Raw genomic sequence first — 12,861 nt, 5'->3', positions numbered from 1 at the left:
GCACACGCACACACTCACTGGATATGAGCCTACAGTATGTACCTCGTTGCTCCCCCAGCATTAGACCGACACACACAGCCTTTCTCATTATGTCTGAAACACTAGCAGACACGCTCTTCCCTCGTAGCAGCAATGCAACGTGCCTTATTACGTTGATCAACGGAGAAAATCGGCCCGGGACTTGAACCCAGCTCGCCATAAGTCATAATGACTCTCTGCCTAATCAGTTTCTATCTATCCTGTCAAAACTTGTAGAAACCGCGCGCACACACCAAACCGAAGCCCACTTCAGCAGCGAGTAATAAGGCAGAACTCTGCATCAGTCTGTCTCCTTTCCAAATCAGCGTCCATCTTTTGAACCTTGCCCCGCGTGGCCTATAGTGGCTGAGTCTTATGCCTGTCTCTTCACCTCCCCATCGCCATCACACTGGGCCACAGAGCTCCTGTAAAAGTCCACCAGGTGGAGACAAAGAGCACTGTCCATGGCTCAGTGTCATGATGCTACTACAGAGAGAGAGCGAGAGTCAATCATGTTGTTCTGCAAGTGTCAGAAGGCTCCCCAAGTTTTCTCTCTAACCCATTTTCATAGATATGTTAACTCATACCACCAGGCGTTATGATATTTTGACATGTTAACTGTTGGATATAACCTGTGAGCTAATAAGCAAGGAATGCAGGACAATGACTGAAGGATAGGTTATGGGGTTTGTTTTGAAGTTTGCTGTCCAAGACACATAAACGTACATGAAACCAGAGCAGGTGAACATAATACGATGTTAACTGATGCTTAAGGGTTCCCCCTGCACCACCCAATGGTGTTTTTATGGTACTGTCCATCATAGGCCACACAGTGTGCATACCACAGACCATAGTTTACATGCATCTGTAAGGTTTGAGAAGGGGTCTTGTGACCCATACGCTGCCTGTTCAAATCCTTGAAACGGACAAGAACATCTAAGCAAGGGAAAAGGGAATGAATATGGGATGGGATGGGATGATGAGAACATACTACAAAATAATTGTGATTAATGACATCATCGCAATAATTAACTCATGCTTAAACTGATAAAATGCCACTAAAATGACTTGGCCTGACATTTTATTTATCTAAAAAAAAAAATGTTATCCCACAATTTTGTCACCCATTTTTCCACCCAGTGCCAATTGCCTATGTAATCCTGGGCGCTACTCTCCCTCTGCCAGCCTAGGGAGAGCCCAGAACTGAGCTCATGCCTCCTTCAATGCGTGAGGAGCTAGCAAGCCGCATCGTATCACCTGACAGGGGGGAGTTTCCCCGGTTGGACGTAGTGCGTGGAAGGAACGCGTTATTCCTTTCTCCTCCATCTGGCGCCCTGGCTGACCAGGGGGAGGCTTTATAGAGACCTGCATGTTTTTTGTGATGGTACCTACCCTAGGGGACACGGGGAGAACATGCAAACTCCACACAGAAAGGCCCTTTCGCCATCCCCACCTAGGGTATGGGCACTGATGACGCGGAGGAGAGAACACGCCCACAGCGTCGAACCCAGGACCTTCTAGCTGTAAGGCGACAGCGCTACCGACTGCCCCACTGTGCCCCCTTAGAAAAACGTATTTTTAATAGCATGGTCTTCAGCCATGCTATTCTGAAGGTAAACCGTGCCAGCCAGCCTAGAGCCTGTCTACTACAAAACTGTATCTTTTAATTTACACACACACGTACACAGACCGTTTACATATCTGCTGGTGCTCTCTAGACCGTGAATGTAAGTTGACAAAAGCGAACCGATCCCAGTGTATTATGGAGGTCAATGATGATTTCACAGTAATTGGAATACAATTATTGTGAGCGTATTTTTCCGCCATAAACGATAATATCGTATATCGTTGCCATCCCCAGAATGTAGGGATGTCCGATTTTATCGGCCTCCCGATATTATCGGCCGATATTAGCATAAAAATTGATATCGGGAAAATATCGGTATCGGTTTTTGAAAAAAAAATTCTTTTTTTTTTTTTTTTTTTTTTTTTTTTGGCTTTATAAATAAGTTACAGGAGTTCTTACTGTATATGGTGTGTGTGATATGAAATTTGAGCTTACCCTAATCACAATAATCCCCGCATATATCGGTATCGGTTGATATCGGTATCGGTAATTAAGAGTTGGACAATATCGGTATATCGGTTATCGGTAAAAAAGCCAATATCGGACAACCCTACCAGAATGAATAAAATCTCCCCCCTGTTTCAACTATGAGCATCGTCTGTGCACTGGAGCCAGGCACTTACAGACCATGTATGAGCAGCATGCATGTATCTGCCTAACAGCATGAAGCGTGACACGTCTTGTGTGTAGATGTAGTAAGAGGAACCAATGGAGGAACACAGGTTTTTGATTTGTGTCTAAAGTAACGTAATGCTCTGCAGGCCGTTCAGGGTCAGGGTGAGAGCCACAATCTGACAACCTGGCATTAGACTACTCTAAACACACACACACACACACACACACACACACACACACACACACACACACACACACACACACACACACACACACACACACACACTGAAAAGCACACAGCCTTCGGTGTCAACCATCACTGTTAGGTTTCTCTTCTTTTTTTTTTTACCTCCTTCATCTGTCACGGACAGGGAGAAGGAGGGAGGGAGCGAGAGAGGCAGATGGAAAAAGTGATCCTGACATGGAAGCACGAAGGTAGAGAGCGGAGCGCGTTGTCAAAATGCTTTGTCTTTTCTCCCTGGGGAACTACTTTGTTGATTGGGGTCCTGCAGGGGGCTTGGCGCCCTCCTTTTTTGCCTCTACACCAAATCTCCTTGCCGAAAATAGCTTATCTACTGTCCAACGCAACGCGTTGTGAGCTTGTAGGTCAGCTACTTTTACGGAATGTTTTTTGCAGAAAGTTTGCCTATTAGAATAGGGACGCTAGGCTTAATGGAACCAAAGAAGAGACCAGAAATGTATGGCTGCCTTTATCTATTTCTCCTTCTGTTTCTGATCCTTTCTCCCCAATTTATTCCCACTCTCCTCCACAGCTATTACATGTATGGGTGTTTACATTCTGTCCATCACCCTCCCACTCTCTGACCCTAAGCAGTTTGTCAGAGCAGCTCCGCTCGTCTTCATTAATTAAAGTAGTTTGGGGGCTGAGCTAGGTTCAACACGGGTAACACCGACCATTGTGGCTATCCGTTAGCCCCCACCCCCCAAGCCACTCTGTCTTTCTCCCACTTTCTCCCTCCCTGGGGGAGGCCAGGACAAAGTGGAAAGGCGCGTCCCGCCCCGGCGCGTGCTCCCGTCAGTAGGGGAGGTGACTTGCCCCCTCCTTAACCCCCATTTTCTATACCTCTGCCTCTCACCTCTCCTGCCCTCTCACCTCACACGTAGGGTCATCAGTCAAACAAGCTCCCCCCCCTTCTTTTTTCTAAGATGGTTGGAAAGTGTCACGTGGAAAGTGGTCGATGTTTGAACTGTACTTATGACCTAGGGTGCTCCCTCTGCTCCACACGCACATGCACGCACGCACACATGCACACACACACTGTACAGCTGAAATCACAAATGTGTTTGCATGACCTACCACCTCGTACACACATATACAAAGGTGTGTACTGTACATACACATATATTGTCGCTGTTGGGCGAAAACCTTCTATCTCCATATTTATTTATTTTTCCCCATGAATTAATGACGTTTTTGTTTTATACCTCATGATGTGACAGTGTCTACAAGCTTGTAGATCTATTACTTTTGCTATTTTGGACGAATTTGGAAATTGTGGGAAAATTGTTACAAAAGCCCAAAAATTGGAACGCCAGGTGGAAAGTGGTTAAAGCAGCACTATGTAACTGTATTAATGATTATTAATACAATTTAATTTTGACCAATCTGTATGGTACAGTATGTTAATACAATATAACTTGTGGTGGTCGTATTTTGTCTCCCTGCTCTGCTATTGAGACATCTAGATCGTGTCAAAGGTCATGTCTCACCTAGACACAGGATCTGACACGAGAGGAAAGTTACATAGTGCAGCTTTAAGTCAATGAAAAGTATTAACAAGAGCCTGTGACTCAAATAATAACATTGTATCCATTTGAACACGGGTTTCTTTTTCTTTCTTTCTTTTTTTGAAAAATGTAACGGTTTTGGACAGAAGATTTCTGCCCCGGCAGCGACCATATACAACAGTACACATGCTCTCACACAGACCTCCAGAACCTGCCAGTGGAACAGGGGAGGGAGGATTCTCAGGACCCCTGTGATTTTTCACCGGCCCTCGCTGAGCAGACGTTGATCCCGCTCCTCTACAAGCGGCTCTTTGTATTGTGGCTGCTCACCGCTGCTCTCCGGGCCCAACACACACACTCCACACTCTTCCACATCCAGGAGGCTCACCCATAAATCACGGCCCTGCTCTGCCCAGGAGGAGGGTTAGAGCGCTGCCTGGGGTTGAGGAGCCAGATCTACCCCTCCCCTTTCCCAGCCCCCCCCAGCCCTGGAAATCTGTCATTAATGTGGTCCATCAAGGGTCCAGTGTTTAGAGACGGTTTTCTTTTTTCTTTTTTCTTTTTACGCTGAAACTCCAATGGAAAATTTTTGTTCTCTTGTTTTTACTTTTTTTGTTCTTAATCACATCCCTGAAAGATGGTCTTCTCATCTGGGATTGACACAACTCCGAGGTCTTTTGGCCATGTCTGCGTCAGCATGGAGCACTGTGGCTATATGGGGTGCAATCATTTGATCATCTCTGTCTAGTCGTTTTGGCCTGCTACTGGGTATGCTGGCCCTTGAACAGGTCCTCCACAGAAAGACATAAGCATCCTGGTCTTGACCCAACCATTCGTAACAGTTAAAGGCCAAATTCTAAATTGCCATTCATTTCAACAATTCTGGAAAAGACAGTCTTGTTACAACTTCTGGCAGCCGTGAAAGACAATAATATATTTGGAAAATTTCAGTCAGGATTTCGACAGCACCACAGTACAGAGTCTGCACTTATTAGAGTCACAAACAGTCTTTTAATGAATGCTGTACTTGTTTTTCTTTTTATTTGAGTACAGCATTTTACACCAATGATCATAATATTCGTATCAATAGATTACATCAGTGGGTTGGCATATCTGGGACTGCTTTGGAGTGGTTTACAACATATTTGACAAATCCTAGGTTTTTGGTATCATTTGGTGACCATGGGCCTCATTCACCTAGCTTGGGTACGCACAGATTTTGTACTTATGTGCATATCCGCACCTTTCCAAGTACAGAGTCTGATTCATAACACGTCTGCTCCGGAGCAGACTTGTATGCCTCCAACCTTGCGTATATGTTATTAGAATGCCTTATTCTTCATGCAAAATCAATTACAATACTGCCAAACCTCAAATAAAATATTTATGTGTCCAACATTTGTCATCACATATAAAAAAAGAAAAAAAGATGTCTGTTAAACAATCTATTGCTTGGATGCATATTATAAACATGATGCAAATTCAAACCGATTTTTATAGATTTTTTCAGTTCACGCATTTAGAGTGGAATTATTAGGTCCCTCAGCGCGTTTGCCAGTGTGGTCACAGTTTCGCGTATTGGACTATCATGCCAACTCCAATGTCGCATTGATTTATATTATTGACCACATCACATGAAAGCTTAAGTCTTACCATCTGATGTGGATACAGTAACAGTATGGATGAAATCTAGCTGTGTCCATTACTCCATTTCCAATTCCAATGTAGGACAGTGGATAGGATATGGATTTCCCATCGGTAATCAATAAAGCTTTGATAAATAATTATTGGATATTGGCGGATTCCAGCATTATCTTTTTACCTCAGCAAAGGTGAGCGAGCAATTGTTTGGTAGAAAGGGCCTATGTAATATCCTTTCCAAGTTTTATTAGCCTTTGGACTCGTGAGGTTAAACTTTGTAAACTTCTTATTCTCCTTACACATGAGAGAAGGATATTGCTTTAATAACATTCACCGGTTCCATCGTGTGAGGGACTCGCTTGCCAAAATACACTGATCTACAAGTTGTCAAGGCGCTGCGACGTGAAACTGATCTGTTCATTTTGACGAGTGATGCAGTTTTTGGTCTGACGTTGGATGTTTCCGGTTGCCTTTTACGGTCTTAAATGGGGCGTGGAACAGTGCAAATGTGGCACAAGGGAGCACACCTGTGAATACCGTACAGCCAGAGATTCATCATGAGATACATGTGATGCGCACAAATCAATGCTCTGCACCCCCTTTCATGAATCGCACGTTAGATTTGACTTATGGAATATACACGACACTTTACACTCAAATATGGTTGCAAATGTACGACCAGCTTTATGAGGCCTCATGTTCCCCCGCACATGTCCAAACCATCTCAACCTCGCCTCTCTGTCTTATCCCCAAACCTTCTAACCTGGGCTTATCCTCTAATGTAGTCATTTCTGATCCTGTCAATCCTTAACTCCTTCTGAGAATCATAGCATTTCTCTCTCTTTACCCTTGATTTCACTCTACCTCTATCGTCTCTCTTCTTGCGGAATCCTACAAAACAATGGAGCATGCATAAAAAAACAATTTCACCAGCATCTCTTTATTTGTCACATAACAGGTACTGCTTCAGGTGTAAAGCCGTACCTGTCATGTGACAAATAAAGCTGATTCTGAAAAACTCAATAGGCTCTGAATTCTACGAAACACTGCTGCTAGGCTGTAAAGCAGGTACTGCTTTACAGGTGTAAAGCCGTACCTGTCATGTGACAAATAAAGCTGATTCTGAAACAGACCTAAACAAACCTGTGCATAGCCTGAGGTCCTTGGGCAGGAACCCGGTGGTAATTCTTGACCTTTAGATAAAGGGTGACAGAGCCTTTACTGTCAGGGCTTCTCGACTCTGGAATGACCTGCCTGTGGAGCTCAGGTTTGATAAATCAGTGTATGCTTCTAAGGCCCTGTTTAGACGACAACGGTCTCTAGAGAAAACGGCAAAATAAAACATCAGATATGCCTTCCGTTTAGATGGCAATGGTGTTTTCGGGCGTTGAAAACGCAATAAAGTGAAACCTCCTTCCAGAGTGAACATCTTTGAAAACGTGTGACATCATGGCTCACGCCACGTGCGCCATGTAAACAAACTGCTGTGATAGGAAGTATAACGGGAGTGGTTCTACGCATGCATGGTTGGTCTATCTGGGAGTGCGTCACCGCCACCTAGTCACCTGGCATGCACACAAAGTGAACGTAACGGCACTTTGTCGCGCTCTATTCTGATCGTTGCTGTGTAAACATGGCCTAAATCACTTCTTGTGTTAATATTATCAGCCTGCATGTCTGCTGTTTTCTATCACTGTTACTAAGTCTCTTTACTTAATCTCTTTACAATGAGTGAAACAAATTTGATAGAACTCTCTCTCTCTCTCTCCATCTTCCTCCTCTAGCTCTCTGAGGAGCTCCAAGGGAAAGCAGCCAATGGTGACATCAAAGAGCTACTCACACTGCTGGCCAATCCCCATGTCAAGGTAAGTTTGACATCCATCAAACGAAAACGTATTTAGTAATTACTCGAGAAAATGTCAAATAAAGACTAGATTGATGTGTGATTATGCAGGAAGATGTCCATCGTACGGGGGGAAAAATGTTGCTTACAAGATTCTGCCCCATTGTACTGTCATTGCACAACTTCACTCAGAGTAACATACTGTAGTATACTGTATGTAGCTTCAAATGAAATGTCAGCCAGCCAATCAGAATGAACTGTATTATCCTCGGGGATATGCGTTTTGGAGACAGAATCACACAAGTATATGAGATAGATGAAAGACACTAAACAGTAATACCTAGAACAGTGGCCCCCTATATAGTCACTAAAATCAACTTATATTCATTAAATAATCAACATATTATCAAAACTATTTGCAAAGATCAATGGATGATATAAAGAGCAGAAATAGACACATCAATCTGTATACGATTAACTGACTCCAGTATGGCTTTTGCTTTACTATTATGAAGCAGGGCCACAGCTGAATGCAGCTTAATGCTGACATTAAACTGTTTTCATGAGCACATTGTTAACGTAACATACACAAACTAGCAGCTCAGTGAGCGAGCTCGAGGCCCCTTCCTCAGTCCTCTTGGCCGTTGCGCTCGGTCTCGTTAGCCAGAAACAGACAGCTTCAATATATATTTTTACACATTTGTCCAAATACATAAGCCTGGCCATCCGTCAGGGCTCCCAGGTGGTGTCTCTGACAGCACTGTGACTGAGAGATGGAACGGATGCTGGTGGGGGTGGGGGGGGGGGGATTGTTGGACAGGCCCATCTGTAATGCGTGGCCGTCACACACGTTCGCCTCCTGCCAGAAACAACAGCTCCGGGTATACAGACCCCCCCCCCTTATGTCAAACAGCAGGGGGTCAGGAGACTGGCCATCCTGGAGGATGAGGCTCAGACCAATGGAGTCCATGAAGAGTGAATGAGGTGCGCACGCATTCACAGCAACACTGACACGTATGCGTGTCGTAGACAACAGTCGTTGAACAGATATCATTCATATTACCCGCAGATGAATATGTGGAGACAGAAACACACATCATTCACATATACTGTATGCACATCCTCCTGCTGAAGACAAATGGATATTAGTTTAATCTATCATACACTCACACTCCTAAACTGAAGTTCACGACTGAGGAACATCTCCTTTGTCTCCATCAACACAGAGGGGTTCCACCATTACTCATCATCAGAACCTCTGGCGATTCTGTTTTGATGGCGTTTGCAGCAAAGCCTTTTTGGCGCGGCAACATGTCGATCCCTCAAAATAGAGAACTTGTGAAACTCATCAATCATAGCGCCTGACAGCTGCGTTGGAAGAGGCAAAGAGAATGAAATGCAGGAGTGCAATCCAGCCATACAGTATATAAACACACACACGCACCTGCTTGCCAGTAAAATATCCTCCCCATACATCTGTGTGGTGTGGCTATTGCGTGAAGTTCTACCCTCACATTTGAGGAGCGATGGCCACACCTTGAAGTGGTAACAAGTGGGTTCACAAACTTCACAGTGGCCGTATACATGCGTATGTTCAGACGTGCACATTGTCTACCCCCACTCTCATAGAGTACGTTACATTCGCAGGTTTGAGTCCCCACCGCAAAGCTATATATGTGTGTGTGTGTGTGTGCGCGCGCATTGAAACCGCTCCCCGGTTAAGCGCTCGCACAGGCTGCTTGCAGGAGCAACCCGGTCACCATCGATTAGTTCCAGTGCTGTGGCAGGGGGAGAGTTTTGACTGTAACACGCTGAGGTTTTGGAAGCCCCTCACAGCTCCCTTTGACAGGGTCTCAAAGCACAGACGGGCCCGTGGGCTTCAAGACCCAAAGCACTGGAAGCATTAACATTTCTCTCTCTCTCTCTCTCTCTCTCTCTCTCTCTCTCTCTCTCTCTCTCTCTCTCTCTCTCTCTCTCGCTCCCATCCCCCCCCCCCCCCATCCGTCCTCCGGGGGCACTCGGTACCGTACCAGCCCACCTCCCGTGTAAATCACAGGGTTGGGGGTGTAAAACACAAGCAGATGGCTGCTGCCTTTGAATGGCGTCTCTGTGCGATAGTAACTGTATCACTCTCAATTATGGCTGAAATGATCCATTCCTTGGGTGGGGACATAAATCAGCCTCTTTAAAGCACCCCCCCCCCCTCTCTCTCTCTCTCTGTCTCCCTCTCTCTCTCTATCCTCTTCCTCTTTGTCTCTCTCTCTCCCTCTTCCCCTTTCCCCCTTCACCCCCTCCCCTTTTTATGAGTCGCATATGAAAAAACAACTTTTGCCGGCATTAGCCACCCCCATAAGAAAAACTAATATTGACAGTGATGAAAGTGCCAATTATGATGGTTGCCTGTTTCCGCCTGCCCTGGCCTGTGTGTGTGTGTGTGTATGTACGTGTGTATGTGCCATATATGTGTGTGCGTGCACGCACTCTTATTCAATCCATACGTAGACGTGTGCATGCCATTCACGCGGGTTCTGAGGTTACAACGAGGGGGGGAATGTGTGAGTCTTTGCGTCCCAGCCCGCCTACTATCACATCTCATGGGGGGAAAGGCAGCAAGCCTGGCCACCCCAGTGGGCAGGGCCCATGCCCGCAGGCGCAGGGGGCCAGTAGTAAACTGAGCGGACTGGCTGCTGCTAACGGGGTCCGGAGGCCAATGCCAGGAAAGCATGTGCAGGTTTATTTGGACAAGCACAGTGATCTGTTTTTATAGGATCCCTATTATGTCTAATGAACACAAACACACAACCCAGAGAGAGAGAGAGAGAGAGGACAGATGACTGGAAAACAAGGGCGAGACCTCCGGGCTTCCCTTCCCCTCTTTCTTCTCGTTTTCATTCATTCATTCATTCATTCATTCTCTCTTTTCTGTTCATCCCTCCATCTCTCCCTGTTCCTCAGTCTCTTTCTTTCTTTCTGACTTTCTGGATCTCACTCTTCTTTCTTTCGCTCTCTCCACCCCGCCCCCCTTCTTGTGCCCTCTGCATGCTGTTGCCCTGGGCTGCAGGTCTGAGCTGCAACAAGGATATCGGCTCTAGATTCAATTAGGAGGCAAAGCCACTGACACTGACTCATAACAGTTGCCGCACATGACCCTGAAGGAACGCAATACGCAGACCGGGTGTAACAGCCCAAAATAACCCCGGCCAAACTACACCCGGGGCTAGCCTGTGGGCTAGTCCAGTTTATACCCCAGGGTATAAAACAGGATAGCCAAGAATATACCGCTCTAGCCCAGATGTTTGTGCATTTACAGTACAGTATGTGTGTGTTTGTGTGTGTACACATGTACGTTAGGATCGGGGGATTCCACACCTACCCCTGTTTGACGACAAATTCTGAAACAAGAACTTGACATCACCACGATAATGTCACCATGTGACACAGATTACGTATTAATAATGCACTGTTCGGAATGAGGCGTGGATTTGTGCTCTGCACTCAACAAGGCAGCCCAAACAACGGCCATGCAAGTTGCAACATCTGTGTTTGGCCGAGAGAGAGAGACAGAGCGAGCGGCAAGCATGTGTGACGGCGAGGGAGCAGAGTATTGTCAGTGAATGAATGCACCTACTGTGGTTGGAGACTCCTTCACCAGTACAACTATTGTGCAAAGCTTGTAAATCGCGTGCATGATATCCATGGGCTCTCTGTATCTTGTTAAAACCAACATATACCCACAGAGATGATGTCACAAAGCTAACAAGCTAATGAAATGAGTTAAACTGAGCTTAAGGTGGACTGACATAAGGTGGTCCAACAACTCATTTAGTGTCAATATCAGCCACTCCTCCTATATACATAGCACGTGTTATCTGCTGAGGCTCTCCCAAGTTTAATAAAGCAATATCAAGGAAATTTCTTTGGCATTTCACAATTTCTTTGCTATATCGAAAAAGGACCAAACTGTGATACCAAAATATCATATCGAACGAGCCGTGAATTTTGTGAACCGTTACGCCCCTAAAAGTCAGTACAGCTACATGTACAATGTATAATGACACCAGAACACCTACAGAAGGAGAGAAGAAGATAAGAGATTAGAAGAGATATCCCAAACACCTCAGTAAAAATAGCTCAGGAGAGATTAGCAATTAGTTGGATTGGATCTGGGAGCTCATGTGACCCAGCATGACCAGGTGTCCAGTTAAGTTTATTGTTAATTGTTCAGTTCAGATCCAAGAAGACTAGAGAGCAGTCGCCAGATTGCCAGCAGTAACTTACAATTACCCAGCAACAATCATTGAAGACCATTACCAGCGGTAACTTACAATTATCCATAGACAATTATCCGGACAGTACCAGAAGGGTTACCTTTCGGCTGAAATCTCAACGAAGAATATCTCATCCGACTCTGCTCGTGGCTATCTTTTTTGATAACACCCGAAATTAACCGGAACCGGGCCTGACCAGACATCATCAGGGCATTGAGATGACCGGACAACCTGCAAAGTCTGCCCGTAGTCGATCAAACTACAGTACTACATCTTTCGCTATGTGGGAGAGACCCAGGAGGAATACACACAATATGGGAAGCTATGTGAGTGCACACTGGTGTCTGCGAGTGTTTATCCAGTTTATGTGTACAAACATGTACACATAAACGTGTGTGTGTGTGTGTGTGTGTGTGTGTGTGTGTGTGTGTGTGTGTGTGTGTGTGTGTGTGTGTGTGTGTGTGTGTGTGTGTGTGTGTGTGTGTGTGTGTGTGTGTGTGTGTGTGTGTGTGTGTGTGTGTGTGTGTGTGTGTGTGTGTGTGTGTGTGCGCGCGCGCGCGCGACCCCGGAGAAACACCTATATATTGAGAGTGTGTCAGTGCATCCATGTGTGTCTGTGTGCATCTCTGCGTGTCCAGATACAGTATGTATGAAATAGGTAGAGTATGGGACAGGGTGTGTGCACAACATATGCAGGTCTTGCATGCTACCATGTACTGTACACTATGCATGCAATTGCATGGTGTGTGTGTGTACCTGTGCCCATGCATTTGCTCTCCCATGTTTTGTGTCGGCAGTCCCCAGCCGTGGTCTTTGCCATGTGCTACGTATTAGTGTGCAGCTGGTCCTGTTATTTTTGTTATTTTGTATTTTATTTTTTTAAAGAATGGGGGGGACAGCGCATTAGGAGCAGTGCCGCTCTGGGCTGTTGGTGGAGGTAGCTTGGAGGAGGTAGGCAGCCATCGAAGAGAGGACACTCAGGGGTCATGGTATTAGGCTTGATGGATCAGTATTGCAAGAAACGGCCAATGTCAGTCCAAATGGAAAGGTGTGTGTGTGTGTGTGTGTGTGTGTGTGTGTGTGTGTGTGTGCGTGCCATT

General features: G+C 45.6%; 1 protein-coding gene across 2 annotated transcripts in view; it reads left to right on the top strand.

Moving 5' to 3' along the window:
• Positions 1–12,861, top strand: part of mpp7a (MAGUK p55 scaffold protein 7a) — a 155,436-nt gene that overhangs the window by 68,229 nt on the left and 74,346 nt on the right. For both annotated transcript variants that reach the window (XM_084048569.1, XM_084048570.1), the window contains one exon: positions 7,435–7,515. In XM_084048569.1, coding sequence (XP_083904695.1) covers positions 7,435–7,515 — 81 coding nt within the window. The remainder of the gene's footprint in view (positions 1–7,434; positions 7,516–12,861) is intronic.

This window comes from Gymnoscopelus microlampas (genome assembly GCF_963454915.1).
Source record: "Gymnoscopelus microlampas genome assembly, chromosome: 22".
Taxonomy (NCBI): Eukaryota; Metazoa; Chordata; class Actinopteri; order Myctophiformes; family Myctophidae; genus Gymnoscopelus; species Gymnoscopelus microlampas.
Note: the sequence above shows the minus strand (reverse complement) of the source record. Positions and strands in the feature narration are given on the sequence as shown.